The sequence below is a fragment of the Anomaloglossus baeobatrachus genome, chromosome 3, assembly GCF_048569485.1.
Source record: "Anomaloglossus baeobatrachus isolate aAnoBae1 chromosome 3, aAnoBae1.hap1, whole genome shotgun sequence".
Taxonomy (NCBI): Eukaryota; Metazoa; Chordata; class Amphibia; order Anura; family Aromobatidae; genus Anomaloglossus; species Anomaloglossus baeobatrachus.
Genome location: NC_134355.1, coordinates 404,962,902 through 404,987,922, shown reverse-complemented (window position 1 = coordinate 404,987,922; position 25,021 = coordinate 404,962,902). Strand labels below are relative to the sequence as shown.

General features: G+C 45.6%; 1 protein-coding gene across 1 annotated transcript in view; it reads right to left on the bottom strand.

Annotated features, from left to right (window-relative positions):
- Nucleotides 1–25,021, bottom strand: part of COL21A1 (collagen type XXI alpha 1 chain) — a 415,279-nt gene that overhangs the window by 261,915 nt on the left and 128,343 nt on the right. The window contains exons 6-8 of the mRNA XM_075340296.1: nt 7,181–7,258; nt 1,866–1,874; nt 1,235–1,318 (exon numbers count right to left, since the gene is read on the bottom strand). Coding sequence (XP_075196411.1) covers nt 1,235–1,318; nt 1,866–1,874; nt 7,181–7,258 — 171 coding nt within the window. The remainder of the gene's footprint in view (nt 1–1,234; nt 1,319–1,865; nt 1,875–7,180; nt 7,259–25,021) is intronic.

The window sequence follows — 25,021 nt, the reverse complement described above, 5'->3', positions numbered from 1 at the left end:
CTTTCATCTGCTTTTCATCAGCACTTATTTGGTGTGTGTATATATACCTTCTTTTTCCCATACTCAGCGCTTGTGATAGGTCCTCTACCCTTTACAAGTCTTCAGTGCAAGCAGTCAGCTTGCATTCTTCTGATGTAACCTGGTTGTTGTTTGCAATTCCTCTTCCTGAGCCATCTAGAGATAAATTGTTGTTTTTTTCCTTTGTTTGTTATCACTGTATGTCCTTTAGTGCTCAGTGGGGTTGATGAAGAGCTCATCCCATCCGACCCCTACCAAGGCCCCAGATACAGGGTCAGCCTAGAGTCAGGTATCCTGCTTGACGCATAGGTGCAGAACGTATTTAGGGTGATGAGGGAACCCAGGGCCTAGCAGTAGGTTTAGTCAGATGTCACCATCTCCCCCTTCCCCAGACATAGGGTTTCCCTTCCCTTTTGCCGTATGCTGGGGACTTCCCTGTACCTAGCATGACATCATAAAGTCCTTTTATTACATAATCCTTTAAAAAATGCTGGGAGGAGGTGAGATTTGTTTAGAATGACGCCCGCTTTGTGTCTACTCACGCTTCAACAGGTCCCAATATGGCCATTATTCTAAATGAATCCCGACTCCTCCTGGTATGTTTTAAATGATTCACTAATAAATGGATTTTATAGATGGTGAGTGAAACTTGATTTTTTTATTTTTATCTTTACAAAACCTTTGTCCAATCCTGGTAAACCCCATAAACAGGGTAAAAGATATAACAATACTTTTTAGGAAAAGAAAACCTTTTTTCATAGAAATATTACATTTTTTCAATAGAAATATTACATTTTTCAAAAGTATTTGATAATTTGGTGATTAATCTTAACAGACCATAAAATAAAGTTAACAGTTCTGTATACTAGCATGGGAAAATATGTATGAATACAGTAAAATGTTTTGATTTTTATTATTGTTTATTTTGGATATTTTAGCCATTATTTCCATTTGGCAATCCACATTTCCTGATGTGTGAGACAAAGCTTAGGGGAAATTCCTTCCAAGAACATTGATGTAAGGTAAAAAGTTCAAATTAGAATAGTATTAGGTACAATATGCAACAACTAGGCTTGATTTAGAGCTTTTAGACCTTGACAATTTTACTTGCATTTTTAAATAATTGTGCGGTTGCTAATTATGCCAGTTTGTAAAGTCTTACAGTATGGATGCTTCCACATTTATCAAGCATCTTCTTCTGCCTAGCCACACTTACCTTAAGGCCAGGAGATCCTTTTTCCCCAGGTGGACAAAGGCACGGCGCAGGTGTTGAGCCGACATCACTTGGACCATTTAAGCACTGAAAAATAGAGTTTTAAGGCAATTAATATTTAAGCTTATTGAAGTTTTATATTGAATAAGTTACTTATTAAATATTTTTATAAATATTTTACATATTTGCCACTGGTAATCAATATCTATCATTTAATTGTAACCATAAAAAAATCCAGGCTGTGTGTGATTGCGCTTCCGTAGGAGGCCAGAGCGGGGTGATCCTTTTTAAAAATTATTTATTAATGTCCACATAATCCCCATACAACGTGTTTCGGCTGGCAAGCCTTCTTCAGGTATAATAGAAGCAATAACCAATTTAATTGTAACAAACATTACTATTTTCTATTTAATTTCAAAAGCTTAACAGCAGATGCACTAAGATATTTATTAAAAATTGCTATTTAGATTACATGTATTTAAATATCTCTGTAGATATATGTCTAGACAAATAGATAAATGTAGATGCATGCAAAAACAGCTTTTTACCATTGTATGGAATAATGGGCTTTCCATAAACTATTAATCAATTGAAAATATTACCTTATTGCTCTGTAAAATAAATTGTCACATACCTCTCCATTCTGAAAAACAAGAATATAGAAAAGGTTTATAGCGGTACGTTCAATATGTTAGACTAAGTTCCCACAATGAAAATTTGGTGCATTTCTGATGTTTATCTAGCAATTAGTTTATTGCAGATGCAAAAAAACTAATATATGTTTTTTTATGTGCGGATTTTCAACACTTCATTCTAGTCTATGGAGAAAATCTGTAAACTGCATGTTTACAGGAAGAGATATTGACATGGTACCAATTTCAAAACCCCACTGCTGGTCAGGTAAAAGGAATACAGTGGATGTGAGATTTATGTAAAGCCATCATATTTGCTGGAACTATATAATACACTGCATTGTTTGTGCATAAAAATACACAGTGGGAAAAACACCAAATACTCATCATGGTAATTTGGCCCAATGGGTATATTTAAATCACTAGAAGAAAATCTAGTAGTTAAAGAGGTGGTTCACTACTTTTACACTAATGGTCAATCCTTAGGACATGTCATCAATGTCTGATCGGTTGGTGTCTGGCACCCTGCACCCTCGCCGAACAGCTACTGCCGGCGCTGGCGGCGGCAGCAGGAAACTGGAAATCTTCAGTTCCAAAGCTGCTCTACCTTCTGATACTAGCCAGTTACTGCACATTCACATCTCATTCAAATAAGTAGGAGGCGAATGTTCAGTACCAAGCCATGGCCGCTATCAGAAGTTGGGACAGCTGAGCATTTCTGACTGCCGCTGGTAGCTCCAAAAACAGCTGATCAGCTGGGGTATGAGGTGTTGATCCCTGACCGGTCAGACATTGATAGCTTATCCTAAGGATAGGCCATCATTGTAAAAATAGTGGATACCTCCTTTAAGCATCCAATCACTGATTGCTAATTAGGTACAATATACACTTTTAGTGTTCCCTAATCTACGTTTCCTCAATTAACTTTTGGTGAGTTTTTGAGGTTGCAGAATTTCTGCAGCATTTCTGCAACTATAAAGTAAATTAGGTTACTTACACTTTTTTATTGCTTTTTTACATGGGTTTGTATTGCTTTTGATGCTAAATAAATAAAGCTGCTTTGATTTTATAACTTCCTGGTATTTGGCTTTCACAACATTTTATTGATCCAGTATACAGTCAGGTGTGATTTACATGAGTTTTTAACGCGTTTCCAAAGCGGAAATGCACTTAAAAGGCATGTTTCTTACCGGTGGATTTTCCGCATCTATTGCAATTCTGTGGGTTTAGAAAATGCATCACAGGTTTGTGCACCATAAAAAATCACCGTGAAAATGAGATTTCTATAATCTTACCCATTTAGCTAATGTGCATATTATATTTGCAGCAGATTTTTCTGCATCAAAGATCAGAAAGATAGCAGGAAAAACTGTCTACAAAATACAACCACTTTTTTCACAATTTTGATGTTTTTTACTTGTGCAATTTATGTATTTTTACTTGTGCTCCCATCCATTCAATTAAATGTGTGAAAAATGGTGTAAGAATTAATAGGCTACAAATTTTAAAAAAAATAATGGTGAAATCTGCTAGGAAATGGGCAGCATATACGTGCAATTTAAGAGATTTCATTCACTTTGCTAGGACGGTAAAGTGTAACGTTTCTTACCCTTGAAAAATGCATGGATGAAATGCAGCCTGTGAAGAAGACCTAAGAAGCTCTGTTTTTTTCAGCAAAAATCTCTTAGTGGAAATTTAACACAGAGAGCAAGGTTCTTGACTTGTAACTAGTATAGTAAGTTTTCTCCCCAATGATATAAACAAGTGCCTTGAAAAAGTATTCATACCCCATTCATTTTTACACATTTTTCCACATTACAACCACAAACTTAAATGTATTTTATTAACATTTTATGTCATTTACCAACACAACAGGTAGCAAGTATTTGTGAAATGTAAAGGAAATTATACATTATTTTATAAAGATTTTAAAAATACAAATCAGAAAATTGTGATATGCATATATATTTAGCCCTCATGGACACCTATAACTGCAATTACTGCTACAAGTCTTTTTGGTTACGTCTCTACCAGCTGTGCACATCTACATGCTGAAAATTATTGCCCATTCTTCTTTGCAAAATAGCTCTAACTCAGAGAGATTTGATGGAGACGTCTGTGAACAGCAATTTTCAAACCTTGCTAAAGATTCTCAATGGAATTTGGATCTGGACTGTGACTGGGCCATTCACACACATGAATATGCTTTTATCCTATCCATTCCACTGCAGCTCTGGAAGTATGTTTATGGTAGTTGTCCTACGGGAAGGTGAACCTACACCCCAGTCTCAAGGCTTTTGCAGCCTCTAACAGATTATCCTCCAGGATTGCTCTGTATTTACAGTAGCTCTGTCCATCTTCTCATCAACTCTGACCAGCTTCTCTGACCCTGCTGAATAAAAGCAACTCCACAGCATGAGGCTGCCACCATCATGTGTTACTGTGGGTATGGTGTTTTCAGGGTGAAGTGCAGTATAAGTTCCAAACAGATAGTGCTTTACATTTAACCCAAAAACTTCTACCGTCATCTCAGCTGACTAGAGCACCTTCTTACACAGGCTAACTATGTCCGCCACATGGCTTTTTGCAAAATGCAAATGGGACTTCTTATGGCTTGCTATCAAAAAGGCTCTCCTCTTCACACGCTTCTCTGAAAGCCAGATTTGTGGAGTATATGACTATTAGTTTTACTATGGACAGAGACTTCCACCTTACTTGTGATGTCAGACTAGGTGGACAGTGTCAGCCATGCCTAGGTTTAGAAATTATGCCATACTCCTTCCATTTTTTGATGATGCATTGAACAGTGCTCTGACTTGTCTGGTGTTTTCCTTGCTTTATGTTATGCTGTTTGATCCCTAATAGTCTTAAGCGTACCTCTGAGGCCTTCACAGAACAGCTGTAGTCATATTGAGAATATATTACACACAGGTAGACTTAATTTACTAATTAGATACTGTGGAGGCAATTGGTCACTCAGGATTTTATTTAGCAGTATTAGACAACAGGGGGCTGAATACAAATGCACATCACAATTTTCAGATTTATATTTTTAAAATATTTAGAAAAACGTATTATTTCCTTTATACTTCACATCACATAAAATCCCAATAAAATACATTTAGGTTTGTGAGTGTAACGTGAAAAAATGTTGAAAAGTTCTTGTAGCATGACCACTTTATCAAGGCTCTATATTTACAAGATATCTCAAGCCTATAGCATTTAGCCATTAATTTGTTAGTTTTGGGGGGTTTTTTGTGATTAAAAAGATTTTGTAAATTATGCTTCAAATATATGTTTCACATAGGTTTACTTACTTTACATAAAGACCGGAACTTTAGAAGATACTTAATGTACTATAAACTCATATACTACAAAAATATAGACTGATCACACTATTTAGAATGTACCGTATTTTTTGCTTTATAAGACGCATTTTTGTTCCCCCAAATTTTGGGGGAAAGTAGGGGGTGCGTCTTATAATCCAAATATACATATTATATACTGCAGGGCCCAGGGAAGGTGGGAAAAGCTCTGGAGCGGTGCTGGGGGCTGAGGCAGGCTGGTGGAGGCTGGTGAAGGCTGCAGGAGGCAGCGGGAGATCTCCTGCTCCCGCTCAAATAATATGCACTGCCGCTGTCCATCACCATGGTGCTGAAACCGCACCACTGTGATGGGCTGGGGGAGCGGCGCATATTATATGTGCCTGCACCCCCCTTTGATGGCACATGCCCCCCCTGTATTAGATTAGGCCCCCATGCTGCTGCCCATATTAAAATAAAAAACTCTTTACTTACCTCCTCCAGCATGTCTCCCCGGTCTTCCTGCTGCCGCTGTGATCAGGCACGGAGAGATGATATCACTCTGCTGTGCCGATCACATGACCGGCACCGAGAATCTGGAAGTGCAGGAGCTCAGCAGCACGGAGGGATACACGAGGGAGGACAGCGCTGGAGAAGGTAAGTAAAGAGTTTTTCATTTTACTATGGGCAGCAGCATGGGGCCATATCAAACACAGGGGGATGTGTGCCATCCTTAGGGGGCCATGGGCAGCACAGGGGGACGTGTTCCATCCATAGGGGGGCATATCAAACACAGGGGGACATTTGCCATCCATAGGGGGCCATGGGCAGCATAGGGGGATGTGTGACATCCATAGGGGGCCACGGGAAGCAAAGAGGGACGTGTGCCATCCATACTGGGCCATTGACAGCACAGGGGGATGTTTGCCATCCATAGGGGGCCATGGGCAGCACAGGGGGACATGTGCAATCCATAGGAGACCTGTGCCAGCTGTAGGAGACGTGTGCCATCTATAGGAGACCTGTATCAGCTGTAGGGGACGTGTGTAAGCAATAGGGGACGTGTGCCAGCAATAGGGGACGTGTGCCAGCAATAGGGGACGTGTGCCAGCACAGGGGGACGTGTGCCATCCATGCGAGATCTGTGCCAGCTGTAGGAGACATGTGCCATCTATAGGAGACCTGTGCCAGCTGTAGGGGACGTGTGCCAGCAATAGGAGACGTGTGCCATCAATAGGAGACATGTGCCAGCAATATGGGACGTGTGCCAGCAATAGGGGAAGTGTGCCATCAATGGGGAGCATGTGGCATCACTGGGGAACGTGTGCCAGCACAAGGGCGCTATAGTCAATATAAGGGGGTCATATCCAGATTAAGGGGGCTAATTTAGGATGGGGCTATGAGGGACATATACCCTATATGATTTGTTAGATGGACACTGGCATTATAAGACGGACCCCATTTAACATTAAAAAAAAAAATTCTCTTTTCCTTCACCAAATTTGGGGGGGTGTCTTATAATCAGGTGCATCCTATAAAGCGAAAAATACGGTAAATTGTGGAACTGTTTCTGGGGTATTATCTTGTTGGCATTGCCTAATTGATATTTTTTGACTGATACTGTAAATGGGGCATTCTTTAGTTAGTTTTGTCTTTGGTGCAGCTTTATGTGATTACCATATAAGTAAACCAGTAATCAATGGGTCCTTAATCTTAGTAAACAGAGAAGTTTTTATTTTTTGGACATTCTTATAATAAATACATTTTTTTGACAAATATACAATTTTACTACAGATACTTTTTGATTAAAGAATGCAATGTTTTTATATTTACCAATAAAATAAATGTACAATCCTGTGAATATATATATATATATATATATATATATATATACATATATATATATATATATATATATATACATATATATATATATATATATACATATATATATAGGTATATATATGTACTGTATATACTGTATATACTATACATGTGCAATTTAAAGTATTTACCATTCCAGGAATTTCACAGGCTGTCTCACGTTTGTTCTGCTCTGGATCACAATATATTCTCAGCTTTTGTAATGTAAACTATAAAATAAAAATGATAAATAAATATTATGTATTTAGTATTTTATGTGCATAAAAATCTGAAATTTTTCTGGTCAAACAATTAAAATGAACCAGGGCACATGGTTATATTTGGAATTAAGCACTGGTGCCTTTATGGGTCCTTGTGGAACAAAGCTGTAGAAAAAGAGAAAATTATTTATTTATTTTTTAGACTCCTATCCCCCACCTGCCCTGACTTGATAGGAAAACCAACATTTTAGGGGTTGGAAAGGTGGTTGGTTCAAACTTTTTTTGCATTAATTTCTGGTTTGGTAATTACAGGGATTACTTTCTGTATGTTAAAATACTTTTAAAGTAATTTTTTCTTTGGTGCTTACAAATCCAGCAGCTTTTAGGGGGAACAGAGTAAGGGTCACAGGACTGTCATGTCAGATTCCTGATCATATGTCCTGGTACGTTAGACAGCATGGAGCTACATATCAGCTGTGTTAGGATACATTTACTAAGTCTTGAAAAACATTTAACATTTCACCTCTAAAAATTGAGGCCAAAAACGGCAATACAAAACTTGGCAATTTGAAAGCCACATGCTTTTCAAATGGATTTTGATGAGATTTTTACAAGAGTGTTTAAAAATGTACCATATATTTCAGAAACACAAATCAATGATCAGCCGCTGTAGTATATGTAAAGCTGCTCCTTGGCAGTATGTTCCAATGACCTGTATGTCAGCTGCTTAGTGTATATGCCACAATCAGTACACCTGATACATAGTCCTGTTATTATCTAGAATCCCCTCTGCTGCATGTAGTCAATGCTGAAAAGAGCGCAGAGTGGTTGGTGGAGAGTCAGGATAGTTGCCTACCCATGCATAATAAACCTGACTGCTCATCAGTTTCTCTCCCAAACACACTTTCTGTCACTATTTTTAGACCAATATGTCAACATTTCTGTCACAGGATCACTGGAGACAGGGGAGCCTAAACTGGCACTCAGACTAGGGGAACACTAGTTGACCCTGATCCCAAATGTATGTCTGAAAGTGATGATGTTTGGGCCACCTTTCTTGCCCTAACGTCTGAACAAACTCGATCTAGTGGCCATCCTCCCTCCACCCAGGAGAGGGCCGGGTCAGTAGTGATTAATGCCACAGAAAAAACAGACAGGGTTAAACCGAAACTCAAACTGAAGGTTTTTTTAATTTTTTTTCATTTTTTCTCTTGACTATTCTAGTACTTGTACCAGTATGCAAAAGCAATCTGAAAGCAATGTGGGTGGTTTCATTCCCTATTACCAGGAAATGTGGGAATACTGACTATACCATGGCCCTGGATTGATCAGGAATTCATGAACGGACCTACCATGTCAACAGGCTAAAAGCTTATGAGGAAAGGGAAGTCATCAACTTAGCAATTTAGATGACTCTGATATGAATCAGATCCTGCAGTTACAGGACCTATTGGTGAACTCTTAAAGGGGAACGGACGTAACCAATGTCCCGTTAAAAGAGCGACTTGGTCTATCATAGAAGCAGCAGTTAACAAACCTGTTCACGAGTCGGCCTGATCGAACACCCCTGGTCCAGCATTATTTTAACTCAGGGTCAGCCACGCTACTCAGACAACCCGCCTACCAAGTATAAAGCAATGGTAATTTCAGGCTCAACCACTTAGTTTAGATGCTTAAGGGGAAAGAAAGCCATAAATAGTATGTGACCCCAGCACTCAAAATGAAAGCAAGAGAATTTTTTGTGATGCAAGTGGATTTATTGACACACTGCAAAAGTGAACCTAAACCAGAGCAACACCTAGGTTTAGGTTCACTTTTGCAGTGTGTCAATAAATCCACTTGCATCACAAAAAATTCTCTTGCTTTCATTTTGAGTGCTGGGGTCACATACTATTTAACCCGCCTACCAAGTGACCCCTCCAGTGTTGGCACTGATGAAAGCAGAAGAGCAGAAGTGGATTATATGTTGAATATGGAGGTCAGAATTCCTTTCCATAGCCCATGGGCTGCAGTGTAGTGTTGATGGCCAGGAAGGACAAGAAGAGTACTCTTTTTGTGTGGACTATGGCGGACTCAACAAGATCCCCATAATTGATACCTACCCAATGCCTCAGGTGGATGAACTATTGGAAAAGTTAGGGGGCATATGTTCATTTTTACCCTCGATCTGAGCAAGGGATACTAGCAGATCCCACTCATGAATGATGCTCAAGGAAAGTATGTCTTCATCACCTTTTTGGCTTGTATGAGCTTACCATCATGCAATTTGGGATGAAGAACGTGCCGCCTACCTTCCAAAGGATGATGGACCAGTTACTAGAGGGATGTATACCCAGGTCACCTAGATCACATAACTATCTTCAGCGACACCTGGGAAGAGTATCTTCAGCACATGTCCTAGGTGCTGCAGAGGGTAATCAAAGTCCAGCTCGCCATTTGACCCAAGAAGGACCAGATGGTTATGGCCGAGGTATTATAATTGGGACATGGAGTGGGAAGTGGGTGCATTTGCCCTAAACCTGCAAAAGTAGAAGCCATTATCCAATGGCCCCAACCCAGTCAACCAAAACCAGGTCCATGCGTTTTAAGGAATCAGAAATTATTATTGAAAGTTTATCCCCAATTATAGTGCAGTAACCAAGCCTCATTCCTCTAGTTGAAAGCAAGCCCAGAGCACATGCTTGACAGTTGACAACTTCTGCTGCTGATTCGTTGCTCAAATGCATTAGGTACCGGATTGAGAGCTGTACTTATCCAGTTGGAGGCCCACGGTCAAGAACACCCAATAGTCTCCCAAAAGCTGATGTACTCCCATAAAAAGAGCAAAGATAATGGAAATGTGGATGGACTGTCCCGACAAGTAGAGAAGGATGATCGGAAGCCTATCACATCTGGCAGCGCCATTAATAGCAAACAACACCAGGATTCAGCAGTCTCCAGGACTAATAAAGAAGGGGTAGGAATGTGACGACTAAGCGGCACTGAGAAAAATCTTGCCTTTTGTGCGAGTATGAACTATTCTGAATTATGCATGATGTACTATTCCTTTCTTTAGTAATTTAAGGGAAATGAGCAATTGTTTCACGTGAAACTGTCCAGTGCTCCTTTTTCTATGTTAATTTGTGGAATGCCTGCTGATTACAGATTGCATCATCCCCTGCAGTGTACTAGTCTACATCATTTGGATGATAATTATTCTGTCTCATTGAACTAGTGAATAATGAGGGAACAAGCATTTTTCTCCCCCCCTATCCTGTGGTGAACATTGCCCTGAAATGGGAGCTGACGGGTATAAAAAGGCTCCTGTCACTGCGGTGATTCTACAGGACTTCAGCCTTTAGACTATGGTTCCAGCTAGTGGATTACAGAACTGCTCCACTGACCAATAATGAGCCCACAATTTTGTTTGGAGAATCCAGGTTGGGAAAACCCAGTCACCTGGCCACACACCTCGCTGTCCTAAGTTAGCTTCCTAAGCTTGCTGTTATTGCTTCTCAGTGGGTTTCCACCAAAAATGGGATGCTCCTAGCTGGGGTAGTGGCCCTGAATGCCCCGAAGTCACAGAGGTTCTACTTCCTGGAGAGCAAGCGGGAGGGTGAGACGGTAACACTTGAACAATCTCCTGTCCTTGCTTGTAATGTACTAAATGCTGTTATCTGTTGGTAACTAAATAAAGTCTCACCCTGTGTTGTCTGAGTAGTGTTCTGCCCACGGTAAAGAAATAGGGGCATTCATTGGCATGGTTCCCGATCACAATTCCTCTGTGCAGTGCATCTAGGACCCACGGAGCACTGTCTGCTAGGACTATGAAATGATGGCGTACTGAGCTGTCAGTTTGGTTATTGACAGCTCAGTCATCCAATCAGGTACTGGTGTGTGCTCATCTGTCAGTGAGTTGAATGACAGCATAGTTGACCAATCTGGTTCTGGAAGGTGCTGACAGTTCAGACGTTCGTATTCCCAGTAATTGTCCAGCTAATTAGATGAGCAGTCTCTCCCAGAACTGTGTGAACTGTGCCAGTTGTAGCATTCTGTTAGAGTGGTACTGTTGACCTGAGTTCTTGTGTTCTGATCATTGCTATGTGTCCCCGGATTGTTTTCTAACTATACTTCTGTTTACTCCTGCTACTTGATGGGATCTCCTGGTATTCTGACCCCAGACTGTGATCTCATTATGCTTCAGTTTACTCACTGTATCCACAATGTGAAATCATGGAATACTGACTCTGGGCTGTTACTTGACCACATCTCAGTCTACTCCTTGTATTCAAGACAAGCTCTCCCGGTACATGACCCTAGATTATCTAACTACCCTACCTTCAGACATGCCCATTAGTAAGTGACTAACATCACAGCCCCAGCCCTCGCAGTGTTTCCAAAGACAGCCAGGCCAACGACCAATAGCAGTCCTGACCCTCTTCTATCCACAGCTCTGTTATCCCCAAAGCACCTCACTCATTTGCATATGAATTAAAACACTAATTTGTTAGTAATATAACAATGGGGAGACAATATAAAGGTATTGATAGATTTACATTTCAAAGATCTGCATGCCCATATATGCAGTTTGGGGTGGTTGATCTTACTGACAGACTCCCTATTATAAAAGACAAGAAACATATTTGTGAAGCCCCACAGGTGTAGTGTCGGTGCATTACCTTCAGGGACTCCACTCAGCTGGATCTGGTCACAGGTAGGAGATCTTCTTCTTGTCGTGACGCCACTCTCAGTATTGCGGCCAGTAGGGACCGCCACTGCAGGTTGAGGGACGCCTGGGGCTGATGGTGAGTGCAGTTAGTTGGAATAGCCTCCTGAGAGTGAGGCAAGCCCCAGGGCCCTGTGTAGGTGCGTAGAACCACAAGGAGCAGAATAACTCCACACAGGCAGAATGTCTTTCAGGGTTTTTTACTCACTTCAGGTGGCAGGGTGAGTAACCCGGGCGTAGCTGGGATGGACCAAGTGGGAACCAGGTATCCTTCAGGCTGACTTGTGAGGGTGACTACTAACTCGCCTTCCTTAGCCCTTGGTGGTTTGGGGTAACCCCGACTTTGAGTCCCTATGGGGGTCACCCAGGGAAGATGCTGAAGCCTCTCTCCCCTTCGTTTGCCGTGTGCTTGTCGCCTGGGCCAGGCCACTCCAGCTGCTTGCCTCCTGTGACCTATGGGCCCTAACTGTGGCTACGTGGCTGCGGCTTTTGTGGTGTTGTGGCGTGGGCTTTGAGAGCCCCACACCGGCAGGTTTAGCAAAAGAAAGCTAGATCTATCTCCGCTTCGGGATCTGCCGCCCGTTTGGGCCTGGTACTCTCCAGCAGTCTCCTTACTTCCCACTCCGTGCTCTTCTCTCTAGCTGAGATGGGTTTCGGGTAGCACTCCTAGTTGACCGTTCTCCCCCGTCGGTAGCCACTGCGCGGATGCTGTCAGACTCCAGCAGCCCAGGGGAAGGGGTCAGCTCCTCGGAGCTCCCTGGACTCTGCTCTGAACCGGCTCACATCTGGGACCTTCACTGCTGCTCCTGTCAGAGCCTCACTTTCCTGCTCCTCACTCCTCCACACTCTGCTGCAGACTCTAGACTGTTTACTCCTCCTTCTCTTTTCCCTTTTTGTGCCTGCCTACGCCACCTAGCAACCAGACTCTCTTACCACACCCCTTGAGAGGAGATGGAGGCTTTTGGCCCCCTCCACTATTCCAGTGAAGGTGAAGGCTTTTCCCCCTCCTGGGATCCCCAGGGGTCCTCTCATGGGTACATGTGTGAGACCTGATCACTATGCGCCTGTGTTCCACACCCCGGTCAGCCTTCTGGATTACCTGTATTGTACTGTCCCCAGCATGGGTGCAGTACTCAGTGGTGCCTGACCAGGTCAGGGGCGCCACATTCCCCCTTAGTTATCACCAGCACGTCCTCGGGCTGCAAGACAACATTTTAAAATGCATAAAACATTAAAACATGTAAAACATTTTAAAAGCACCAGGTACCATACATCACCACCCTCCACCCACAAGTCCGTTAACCCACCCAAACCCTTTCAGGAGGCAGGTCACCGGTCCTTTTGGTAACCAGATCTGGGCCATCTACTTCCCCAGACCTTTCCTCCAATCTGCCTCTCCCGTTGGCCGCAGCTTCAGCCACTTCTGGCAGGATGTAGAGGCGGCTTTCATGGGCTGGTGGTTTCAGGGTATACCTGGCCTGGTGGATCCGCGCCTTCAGCCTCTTCTGGCAGGATGTAGAGGCGGCCTCCACAGTTGGTGCTGACCAGGTACCCTCTTTGTGGTGGAGAGCCAGGCCCCATAAACAGGCATGCTCTCTGGTCGCAGGTGAGCCAAGGCCCTATATACGGACGGGCTCCTCCTGGTTGCAGACGAGCCAAGCCCCTAAACAGGCTGACTCTGGTGGTGGTGGTGCCCTCTGGTGTAACTATTTACACTGCGAGAGTTTGTGGCTATAGCCAGTTCATAGCCTTAAGGTTTATTTCTCACATCAGTTTATGTGGGCACATTCTTAAACTTGTAAAACGTTGCAAAACAAACTTTCCAACTGGTCAAAACTTGCTGTACTTTACTTGAACTTATGCAGACTCCTCTTCACCAGGGCTTGGGCCTGTAGGGCTGCGGCACCTGTTGGTTTCTTGACCTTTTTCCTCATCTGTAGTGGTCTCATCATTAGGTCTTTGGTCTTTTCTTTCTTTATTACTGTCTTTCCTTTCTTCTTTGGGACATGGTACTACATCTAGGGCATACCAGCCTCTTTCGCCTCGATGCAGGGTAAACTGTACGGAGTCTCCCATTTTTAAGTTTCTGCCAGGGTGTCCTCTGGGCAGATGAGCTCTCACATCTCTTCTATTGACGAAGATACCTTCTTTGATACCAGGTGCAACAATGAACCCGTATCCTGACTTTAGGCTGAAGTCCTCCACTACTCCTTTACAAAGGGGTCCTCTGACCTGGGCTTTGGACCTTCTCAGGAACCGTTTTTCTTGTAGGTCTCTGGCCGTGACTTCTCTCTGCTCTGGGGATGGCGGTGCAGGGAAAGACTGGGTTCTACTGCGGCGCTGTGTCTTGCGGGCTGGATTCTGCGAAGTGCAGCTTACAAGCTCCCAGGTGAGGCTTTGGGGCAGATCTTCCTCAGCAGAAGGTGTCAGGTCTTCCTCGTCCCAGCGGGAATACGGCAGCATCTCTGGCTCTGGGCATGGATCCACTGCTGGTGGCTCCTGAGTCAGCTCCTCAGTTTCCTGGCCTCCTCTCCCCCTTAGTTCTTCTTGGCACTCCTTTGGTGGCAGTGCTGGGGACGGGCTTTCTTCAGCAGGCCCAGGCGGGGGACTCTTTGGCGTGGTTGCTGCAGGGGTTGCTGGAATCCTCTTGGGGGTATGCGGAGGGAGCATGTACTGGTCCACCAACCATTGTGGAAACTTGGCCTCCATGTCAGCCTTTAGCTGCCAGTATGCGGGGTCCTCCCCCAGCGTGGGCTTTCCAGCAGGGACCTCTTTGGACTGGGGAGCGGTGTCTGCTCTGGCCTTGCAGGCCGGGGTAAGTGGTGATGCAATCTCTTGGCGGGCCGCGCCCTGTATGGCGGCGGCCTGGTCTTGGCGGGCCGCGCTCGGCATGGCGGCGGCCTGGTCTTGGCGGGCCGCGCCCTGTATGGCGGCGGCCTGGTCTTGGCGGGCCGCGCCCTGTATGGCGGCGGCCTGGTCTTGGCGGGCCGCGCCCTGTATGGCGGCGGCCTGGATCGGCGTCGCAGCTGCGATGGGATCTGTGCAGGCTGGGCTGGGCGTCGCTGCAGGGACCGGGTCTTGGTGGGCCGAGCAGGGCATCGCTGCGGCGGCCGGGGCTTGGCGGGCCGAGCAGGGCATCGCTGCGGCGGCCTGGTCTTGGCGGGCCGAGCAGGGCATCGCTGCGGCGGCCGGGGCTTGGCGGGCCGAGCAGGGCATCGCTGCGGCGGCCTGGTCTTGGCGGGCCGAGCAGGGCATCGCTGCGGCGGCCGGGTCTTGGCGGGCCGAGCAGGGCATCGCTGCGGCGGCCTGGGCTTGGCGGGCCGCACCTGGCGTGGCTGCGGCCTGGCTCAGCGTCGCCGCGCCGGGCGCCTCTTCAGGGACCGCGGGCGTGGCAGCAGGGGTCGGGGCATCCGGGCCGGCAGGGGTAATACTGGACTCACCCATCGGTGGCAGCATCGGGGTCTGAGTCGTCGCCGTCCGGTCTGGCACTCGTCGTGCGGTTCCCCTCTCATAGGCCTGAACCGCGGCAGCCATCTCCAGAAGTTCCATGCGTTCTTCTCTGATCTGCTCCACGACCCGGGTCTCCAGTCGGTCGCAGAACTGGGCCAGCTCCCGATACCACCAGGCAGCGGAGCCCGGTTCTGGGTTTCTGCGGTCAGACGCCATTTCTTCTGCGCCGTCTTCTGCACGATTTCCCAGCAGTGGACTCGTCGTTGCCTCTAGTAGCAAGCTGTTCAGTTTCCGCTCTGCCTCTTTCAGCAGCTCCTCTCCCAGCAGCAGGCTTCTGGCTCCCTTTCTGTCCCGACGTCTCTGAACGCTTCCGCTCTCTTCACAAGCGAGGTCAGAACTCTGCAGGGGATCTCTGGGTAGCCACACCTCTTCGTGGGCGGTAACTTCTCCCAGCGCGGGCTGCTGTTGTTTTTCAGCGCGCTTTTCATGGTGGCAATATGGCGGTGCTTCCAATTTTTCAAGCGGACCGCCCAGGCACATGGTCACCTGTCTGAACAGGTCTAGTCCTTATCCTGTTCGTGACGCCAGATGTGAAGCCCCACAGGTGTAGTGTCGGTGCATTACCTTCAGGGACTCCACTCAGCTGGATCTGGTCACAGGTAGGAGATCTTCTTCTTGTCGTGACGCCACTCTCAGTATTGCGGCCAGTAGGGACCGCCACTGCAGGTTGAGGGACGCCTGGGGCTGATGGTGAGTGCAGTTAGTTGGAATAGCCTCCTGAGAGTGAGGCAAGCCCCAGGGCCCTGTGTAGGTGCGTAGAACCACAAGGCGCAGAATAACTCCACACAGGCAGAATGTCTTTCAGGGTTTTTTACTCACTTCAGGTGGCAGGGTGAGTAACCCGGGCGTAGCTGGGATGGACCAAGTGGGAACCAGGTATCCTTCAGGCTGACTTGTGAGGGTGACTACTAACTCGCCTTCCTTAGCCCTTGGTGGTTTGGGGTAACCCCGACTTTGAGTCCCTATGGGGGTCACCCAGGGAAGATGCTGAAGCCTCTCTCCCCTTCGTTTGCCGTGTGCTTGTCGCCTGGGCCAGGCCACTCCAGCTGCTTGCCTCCTGTGACCTATGGGCCCTAACTGTGGCTACGTGGCTGCGGCTTTTGTGGTGTTGTGGCGTGGGCTTTGAGAGCCCCACACCGGCAGGTTTAGCAAAAGAAAGCTAGATCTATCTCCGCTTCGGGATCTGCCGCCCGTTTGGGCCTGGTACTCTCCAGCAGTCTCCTTACTTCCCACTCCGTGCTCTTCTCTCTAGCTGAGATGGGTTTCGGGTAGCACTCCTAGTTGACCGTTCTCCCCCGTCGGTAGCCACTGCGCGGACGCTGTCAGACTCCAGCAGCCCAGGGGAAGGGGTCAGCTCCTCGGAGCTCCCTGGACTCTGCTCTGAACCGGCTCACATCTGGGACCTTCACTGCTGCTCCTGTCAGAGCCTCACTTTCCTGCTCCTCACTCCTCCACACTCTGCTGCAGACTCTAGACTGTTTACTCCTCCTTCTCTTTTCCCTTTTTGTGCCTGCCTACGCCACCTAGCAACCAGACTCTCTTACCACACCCCTTGAGAGGAGATGGAGGCTTTTGGCCCCCTCCACTATTCCAGTGAAGGTGAAGGCTTTTCCCCCTCCTGGGATCCCCAGGGGTCCTCTCATGGGTACATGTGTGAGACCTGATCACTATGCGCCTGTGTTCCACACCCCGGTCAGCCTTCTGGATTACCTGTATTGTACTGTCCCCAGCATGGGTGCAGTACTCAGTGGTGCCTGACCAGGTCAGGGGCGCCACATATTCACCAATGTTAACTATGCACATGTGTACATTATATGTATAGTAGAACATGGTAGATTTACTTTAAGAAGTCATTACATTGCTAGGGGCAGGAATGAGGAGATAACACTTAATATTTATAAAGCACAAGCCTGCTGAACCATATCCTTAATATTGTTTTTAGATTTGGAGAGAAACCAAGAATGAAAGGTTCTTTAATGGCCGTCTTTTAACCTTTACAACACCTCATTCAAGTCAAATTTAATGAACTAGAACTAGTGACCTTAGATGAGCATGGTTGTTCTAGTCCAAAAGTAAAACAATACATTAGGAAATAAAGTGGCTAAATCCTGGGCTGCCTGGAGGTCGTAGATGGATGAAAAAAATACCATGTGAATAGTGTTCTGACTGAAAACTAACACTCTCATGTAGATGGGCAAACCAGGGAAGATGTAAAACCAAATATCCTCAGGTCCCAAAACAGGCTAGTATTTGCCCCTAGACTGACCCTGATTAGTCCCTTCCTGACAGCAGATCCCGGAACCCCAAGATCACATAATGGCACCCCACACGTCGACAGCCTACTCTGAGTGTTCTTAACTGCACCTTATGCTATAAACCAGGTGAAACACGAAAACAACAAAAACATAAATTAAGTGCACATGGCACATTCCTCTGTGCAGGGCTTCTTGCACACAGGTGATTCTCTGCCGTTCCTTCCTGAACTTCAGAGCTGGCAGGGAGATATTTCCTTCGTGCAGAGCAGTTTGCATTTGGACATGCTCTTCTTGAGCACTAGCTGACAGGTTGTTTGACAGCACAGGATTCCATGCAGGTTCTCGGAGGTGATTTTACTCTGGTGTTCTACCTTCCTAGTAATTGCTCTGTTTCATTACTGAGCATGCTCTCACAGAACCTCCAGAAGTTGATCAGAGAAAAATACGACCATGTACAACACTAAAAGACATATAGTGTAAAATAATTAGTATATGTTAAAAAAAAGTGTGTGGGTCATATGGATGTAGCTGACCTACGGTAACAATGACTAGGCACCGAGATATAGAACAAAAAAAATCTAAAAAGAACGGATTTGGTCAAAAAGTATAACACATTTTATTATTAAAATGAATGCCAACTGGCAGAGAACCTAGAACAGAGGCATCACATGTATAAATATTGAAAGGTCAAGGACAGGTATCAAGTCACAGGTATTAAGGTACTAGATGTATGTAAAACCGCCTAAATGGAGACATGGTATTTATACCTACCATGTCTCCATTTAGGCGGTTTTACATACATCTGCCCTAGATATCTTTGCATAACAGGCCATACTAACGATTTTTTGAGCTGTGTATGTACACTTCTTTATAACGTTTTCTCACATTGCACACCACAGCCATTATTACTGCACATACTCATGTGAGGGCTGATAACAGTGCATATGGTTCTGTTTTTGACACCCTCTATGGTTAGCACTATATGTGTCCACTATTACCTGTTTTACTAAAAAAATATATTATGTTTAGGCCTTTTTTGTTATTGCATATATGTCATAGACATTATTTTTGTGAACATTTTTTTGTGTTAATCTGATATGGTACCGTATATCTGATTTTTTCCATATTAATACAAATCATCAGCTCTAGTACCTAAATACCTGTGAATTGATACCTGTCCTTGACCTTTCAATATGTATACATGTGATGCCTCTGTTCTAGGTTCTCTGCCAGTTGGCATTCATTTTAATAATAAAATTTGTTATACTTTTTGACCAAATCGGTTCTTTTTAAAAATTTTTTGTTCTATATCTCACAGAACCTCGCCAGTCATACTCTTTGGTTCTGCAGTTGTGCTTTTGGCTTGTGTTTGTGCTTGTGTTCTGATCTAAATTTCTTGACCCTGGACCATTGTTTTACTCTTCTCTGTCCGCTCCCCGTTCTTGTCGTTACCTCCTGGCTTCTACCCTTGTACCGTTACCTGACCATGTTTCTGTCTGCTCCCTGAATCTAATACGTACTCTCCTGGAATTCTGCCCCTCGGTCTGTGACTTGACTGTTTCTGCCTACTCCCTCTGTCCTGTCGTGTCATCCTTTTTCCTCACTCTTGCTTCTCTGACTACCATTCCATTTATACTATCCATAAGTAGTGACTAGCATCACAGCATACAGGCAGAGGGTGAGACACAGGGCCAGGAATATGCAAACACAGTCCTACAGGAATGGTGGAATACAGAAACCAAAGAGAATAACAGGATATGTGGAGACCCTCCCAGACCTACAGTAAATGAAACAAATTAGGTGATAACGGGGTGAGGATTCACTCAAACTGCAGAGAATGGAAATAGCAATGTTGCAGGAAAAAAAAACATAACCATGGAGCTTGAACAGCGGACAACCAACGATCCAAAAATTCAGTCAGCACTGAGACATGTCAGTAGTAGATATGAATAGCTTGTTACATGGAAGGACAGTTAGAGCCAAAACTAATAAAAGCTCTAACGTCTCCTGAGGTTGTTGGGTAGAAAAAGGCATGGATTGGGCTGCACCGCGGGAGACACCAGTGCCACGGTGTGGCCGACTACCTGAGTAGCAGCCTGTTTCACCAGGGAGGCAACATCCACAACCGGAGATGACTGCTCGACTGCTGTAAACCGAGCCTCCAGTTGCTGGATGTACCTCTGAAGCTGTTGTACGTCCATAATGTCCGCAGGACTTTTGGCGCGTGCGTACTGTTATGCGGGAGGACGATTAGAGCCAAAACTAATAAAAGCGCTAACGTCTCTCGAGGTCCTCTGGGCAGATGGTAAAGCCACAGATGGGCAAGTAGACAGAAGGCACAGCTTCAGAGAAAGAAGAAAATAAAAAACACAATCGGTGGTGTTAGCTGCACACACACCGAGAATTGGACCTCTCCTGTTAGTTGCACAGAGAGTCCTGAGGGTGACTGTCCATGCATGTATGGGCACACCAGGACAGAAGGCACAGCTCAGTTAACACTCCTTAGCTGCCGCTGAAGGCCTGGAATGGTAGAGCAGAAGCGGGGTTACTGACCCTACCAGTACCTCACCACATTATCTTGGTGTGATGGGTACCACCGCCTAACTCTGCCTACCACTTTCAGACTGTATTGGCGCTAATGCTGATATATATATATATATATATATATATATGCCACAGAGCATATGTGACGCATGAGCAGCCATGTGCATTGTCCAGGATCTTTTAAAGGCTAGGCCCTGCCCCAAGCCAAGCACCAGATGGCAATGGCGCTGGCAGCAGCCACTCAGGGACCGTCACATCACCAATGACATCATCGACGGCCAATCAGCAGCCGCCGTATCACTTGTAATATCATTGACGGCCAATCAGCAGGCACCACGTCACCAGTGACATCAGCAAAGGCCAATTAGAAGCCGCCGTGTCACTTGTGACATCACGCACATGTGCAGTAGCGCGAATCCCGCACTTAGAGCCTGGAGAGACAGTGGGAACCCGCACAGGCGCGGTAGGGCAAAACAGGGACTTAGCCTCAGAACTCCCAAAGACCCTGGACACCTGATGCCTAGCAGCCAGGAACCTGGAGTGGAGGACAGGTTACGCAGGAGAGCCATCCGACACCACAGAAGGGAATGAAGATGGATCAGGGATGGTTCGAGGCTGAACAGTAACAGTACCCCCTGTCTAGCGCCCCTCCCACTCTGATGCTCGAAAGCCGCCACCAAGTTAGGAGCCGAAATGTCCTTCGCCAGCACCCAGGTCCGGTGCTCCAAACCCAAACCAGCCCAATCCACCAGGTTCAACGTTCTCCCCCGAACTTTCTTAGATCTGACCACCGCACGTACGCACCGATTCTCAACAGAGATGCTGGGACTGGATGGAAAATCCCCAGAGAACCTGGTGAGCCGAACTGGCTTGAGGAGGGACAAATGGAAGGTGTAATAGATGTGGAGATGAGTAGGAATAGCAAGGTGATACACCACCGGGTTGAGCTGCGCCAGGATCTTGTAGGGACCTACAGTAAGTAACGAGGTGCAAACTTGGCTGACTCAACCCAGAGCTTGATGTTCTGCACTGACAGCAAGACCTAGTCCTCGGGAGCAAAGGAAGCAGTCAACCGGCGATACACATTGGCATTCTCTCTCATCTGCTCTTTAGAGGCCCTTATTGCATCCTGTGTATGGTCCCAAACCTCCCGTCCTGAGCTGCTCAATTCTCCACAACAGGAGAGGCAGAGGAGACTGGTATGGGGACGGGGGCACGGGAATGCTGACTATTAATCAGGACAAATGGCGTTTGTCCTGTTGTCTCTGCCGCAGAGTTGTTGATGGCAAACTCTGCCCAGGGCAACAAGGAAGACCAAATGTCATGATGTGCTGAAATGAAGTGACGTAGATATGTCAGCAACGATTGGTTCATTCTCTCGACAAGACCGTTAGTCTCCGGATGGTATGAAGTGGACAGATTTAGCTCTAACTCCAGCATAGAGCAGAGATCCCTCCAGAACCGGGAGGCAAACTGGGGCCCCTTGTCACTAACGATCTTATCTGGCATCCCATGCAAATGGAAGATGTGTTTAATATACAGGGATGGCAGTGCCCTTGAGGACGGTATACGTGGCACAGGGACTAAATGGACCCCCTTTAATAAATGATCAGTCACCACCCAAATGATCTTGCTGCCCTTGGACTTGGGCAGGTCCCCAACAAAGTCCATCTCCACCATCACCCAAAGATGGTCAGGCACCGGGTGTGGATGCAATAACCCTGCAGGCCTCTGCCTGGATGGACGGTTGTTAGCACATGACACACATGCCTTGACGTATCTTGCATGTCCTGTGTGAGATGTGGCCACCAAAATGACCTCTCTAAGAGCTTTTGTGTCCTCTTGGCCTCGAAGTGACCTCCTAGCTTGGAAGAATGGACCCAAGCTAACACCTCCACTTGACTCTCGGGAAGCAGGGGGTTAAGAGACACAGGAGAGACCGTACTCAGGCTGTCAGGGGTAACAATGAGGTGAGGCTCCTCCTCCTCATCCACTGTGTACATGGACCTAGAAAGCGCATATGCCTGAGCGTTCTTCTCTCTAGATTAGAAATATAAGACAGAATCAAATCAGGAGAAGACGAGGGACCACCTAGCTTGTCTGAGGTTCAGACGCTGGGCAGACTGTAGATATAACAGATTCTTATGATCTGTGTACACCAAAAAAGGGTGATTAGCTCTCTCAAGTAGGTGCCTCCACTCGGAGAACTCCAGCTTCATGGCCAGCAGCTCCCAATCTCTGATGGAGAAGTACTTCACAGAGGGGAAAAATGTCTTCAAGAAGAAAAAAACAAGGATGTTTTCACCCCTGGGGACCTTTTTGGCAAAGGACCACCCCTGCACCTACTTTGGAAGCATCCTCTTCTAAAATTAATGGCTTGTCAATATCCGGATGATGGTGGATGAGAGCACCAGAGAAATGGGTTTTGATGGAAGAGGAGTTTGATGTCTCCTTCATCCAGGCCTTGAGGTTTGCACACTTCTTGGTCAGGGCTACTAGGGGAACGACTAAGGTGGAGAAGGGGGGTATGAACTGGCGATAGTAATCCATGAACCCCAGGAAGCGCTATACCACCTTCAGCGACTGGGGTTCGGGTCACTTTATGACAGACTCCACCTTTACAGGATTCATAGCCAATCCCGAGCTGGAGATGATATAACCCAGAAAAGGTGTGGACTCCTGTTCGAAAATGCACTTCTCCAACTTAGCGTAGAGTGCATGTTAACACAGCCGACCTAGTACCTGTGCCACATCCTCTCGGTGAGTTGCTTTATCTGGAGAAAAGATGAGAATATCATCCAGATACAGTGCCTAGAAGTAGTATTCAACCCCCTGCAGATTTAGCAGGTTTGATAAGATGCAAATAAGTTAGAGCCTGCAAACTTCAAACAAAAGCAGGATTTATTAACAGATGCATAAATCTTACAAACCAACAAGTTATGTTGCTCAGTTAAATTTTAATACATTTTCAACATAAAAGTGTGGGTCAATTATTATTCAACCCCTAGGTTTAATATTTTATGGAATAACCCTTGTTTGCAATTACAGCTAATAATCGTCTTTTATAAGACCTGATCAGGCTGACACAGGTCTCTGAAGTTATCTTGGCCCACTCCTCCATGCAGATCTTCTCCAAGTTTTCTAGGTTCTTTGGGTGTCTCATGTGGACTTTAATCTTGAGCTCCTTCCAGAAGTTTTCAATTGGGTTAAGGTCACGAGACTGACTAGGCCACTGCAACACCTTGATTTTTTCCCTCTTGAACCAGGCCTTGGTTTTCTTGGCTGTGTGCTTTGGGTCGTTGTCTTGTTGGAAGACGAAATGACGACCCATCTCAAGATCCTTGATGGAGGAGCGGAGGTTCTTGGCCAAAATCTCCAAGTAGGACGTGCTATCCATCTTCCCATGGATGCGGACCAGATGGCCAGGCCCCTTGGCTGAGAAACAGCCCCACAGCATGATGCTGCCACCACCATGCTTGACTGTAGGGATGGTATTCTTGGGGTCGTATGCAGTGCCATCCAGTCTCCAAACGTCACGTGTGTGGTTGGCACCAAAGATCTCGATCTTGGTCTCATCAGACCAGAGAACCTTGAACCAGTCTGTCTCAGAGTCCTCCAAGTGATCATGAGCAAACTGTAGACGAGCCTTGACATGATGCTTTGAAGGTAAAGGTACCTTACGGGCTTGTCTGGAACGGAGACCATTGCGGTGGAGTACGTTACTTATGGTATTGACTGAAACCAATGTCCCCACTGCCATGAGATCTTCCCGGAGCTCCTTCCTTGTTGTCCTTGGGTTAGCCTTGACTCTTCGGACAAGCCTGGCCTCGGCAAGGGTGGAAACTTTCAAAGGCTGTCCAGGCCGTGGAAGGCTAACAGTAGTTCCATAAGCCTTCCACTTCCGGATGATGCTCCCAACAGTGGAGACAGGTAGGCCCAACTCCTTGGAAAGGGTTTTATACCCCTTGCCAGCCTTGTGACCCTCCACCATCTTGTCTCTGATGGCCTTGGAACGTTCACAAGTTTGGGGAGGGTCTTAATTAGTCAAAAAAGGCTGGAAAAAGAGATAATTAATCCAAACATGTGAAGCTCATTGTTCTTTGTGCCTGAAATACTTCTTAATACTTTAGGGGAACCAAACAGAATTCTTGTGGTTTGAGGGGTTGAATAATACATGACCCTCTGAATAAACTTTTCACAATTTAAAAGAAAAAAAAAAAAAGAAATAACATTCTGTTTTGCTGCAGTGCATTTCACACTTCCAGGCTGATCTACAGTCCAAATGTCACAATGCCAAGTTAATTCCGAATGTGTAAACCTGCTAAATCTGCAGGGGGTTGAATACTACTTGTAGGCACTGTATATATATATATATATATATATATATATATATATATATACTAGCTGTACTACCCGCTGTTAATTACTGCTGTTAACAAAATAGAATGTATTAACAAAAATGTATTCTGCACACGACAATCACAAAACAAATAGATAGAAATGTGATTATTAAATTGTTTATTTAAATTGGCCAAGCTTTAAAAGTCCCCTTTGTTCACATCTGGCAGCTGTCAATTTGCCTACAACACTTTTCGTTTCACTTTTTCCCCATTATGTAGATAGGGGCAAAATTGATTGTTAAATTGGAACGCGCAGGGTTAAAATTTCGCCTCACAACATAGCACCCGGCGCTGCCCGGGATAGTAACTGTCTCTCTGTTTCTCTCCCATTCTCTGTCTGTCTTCCCCTCTGTATATA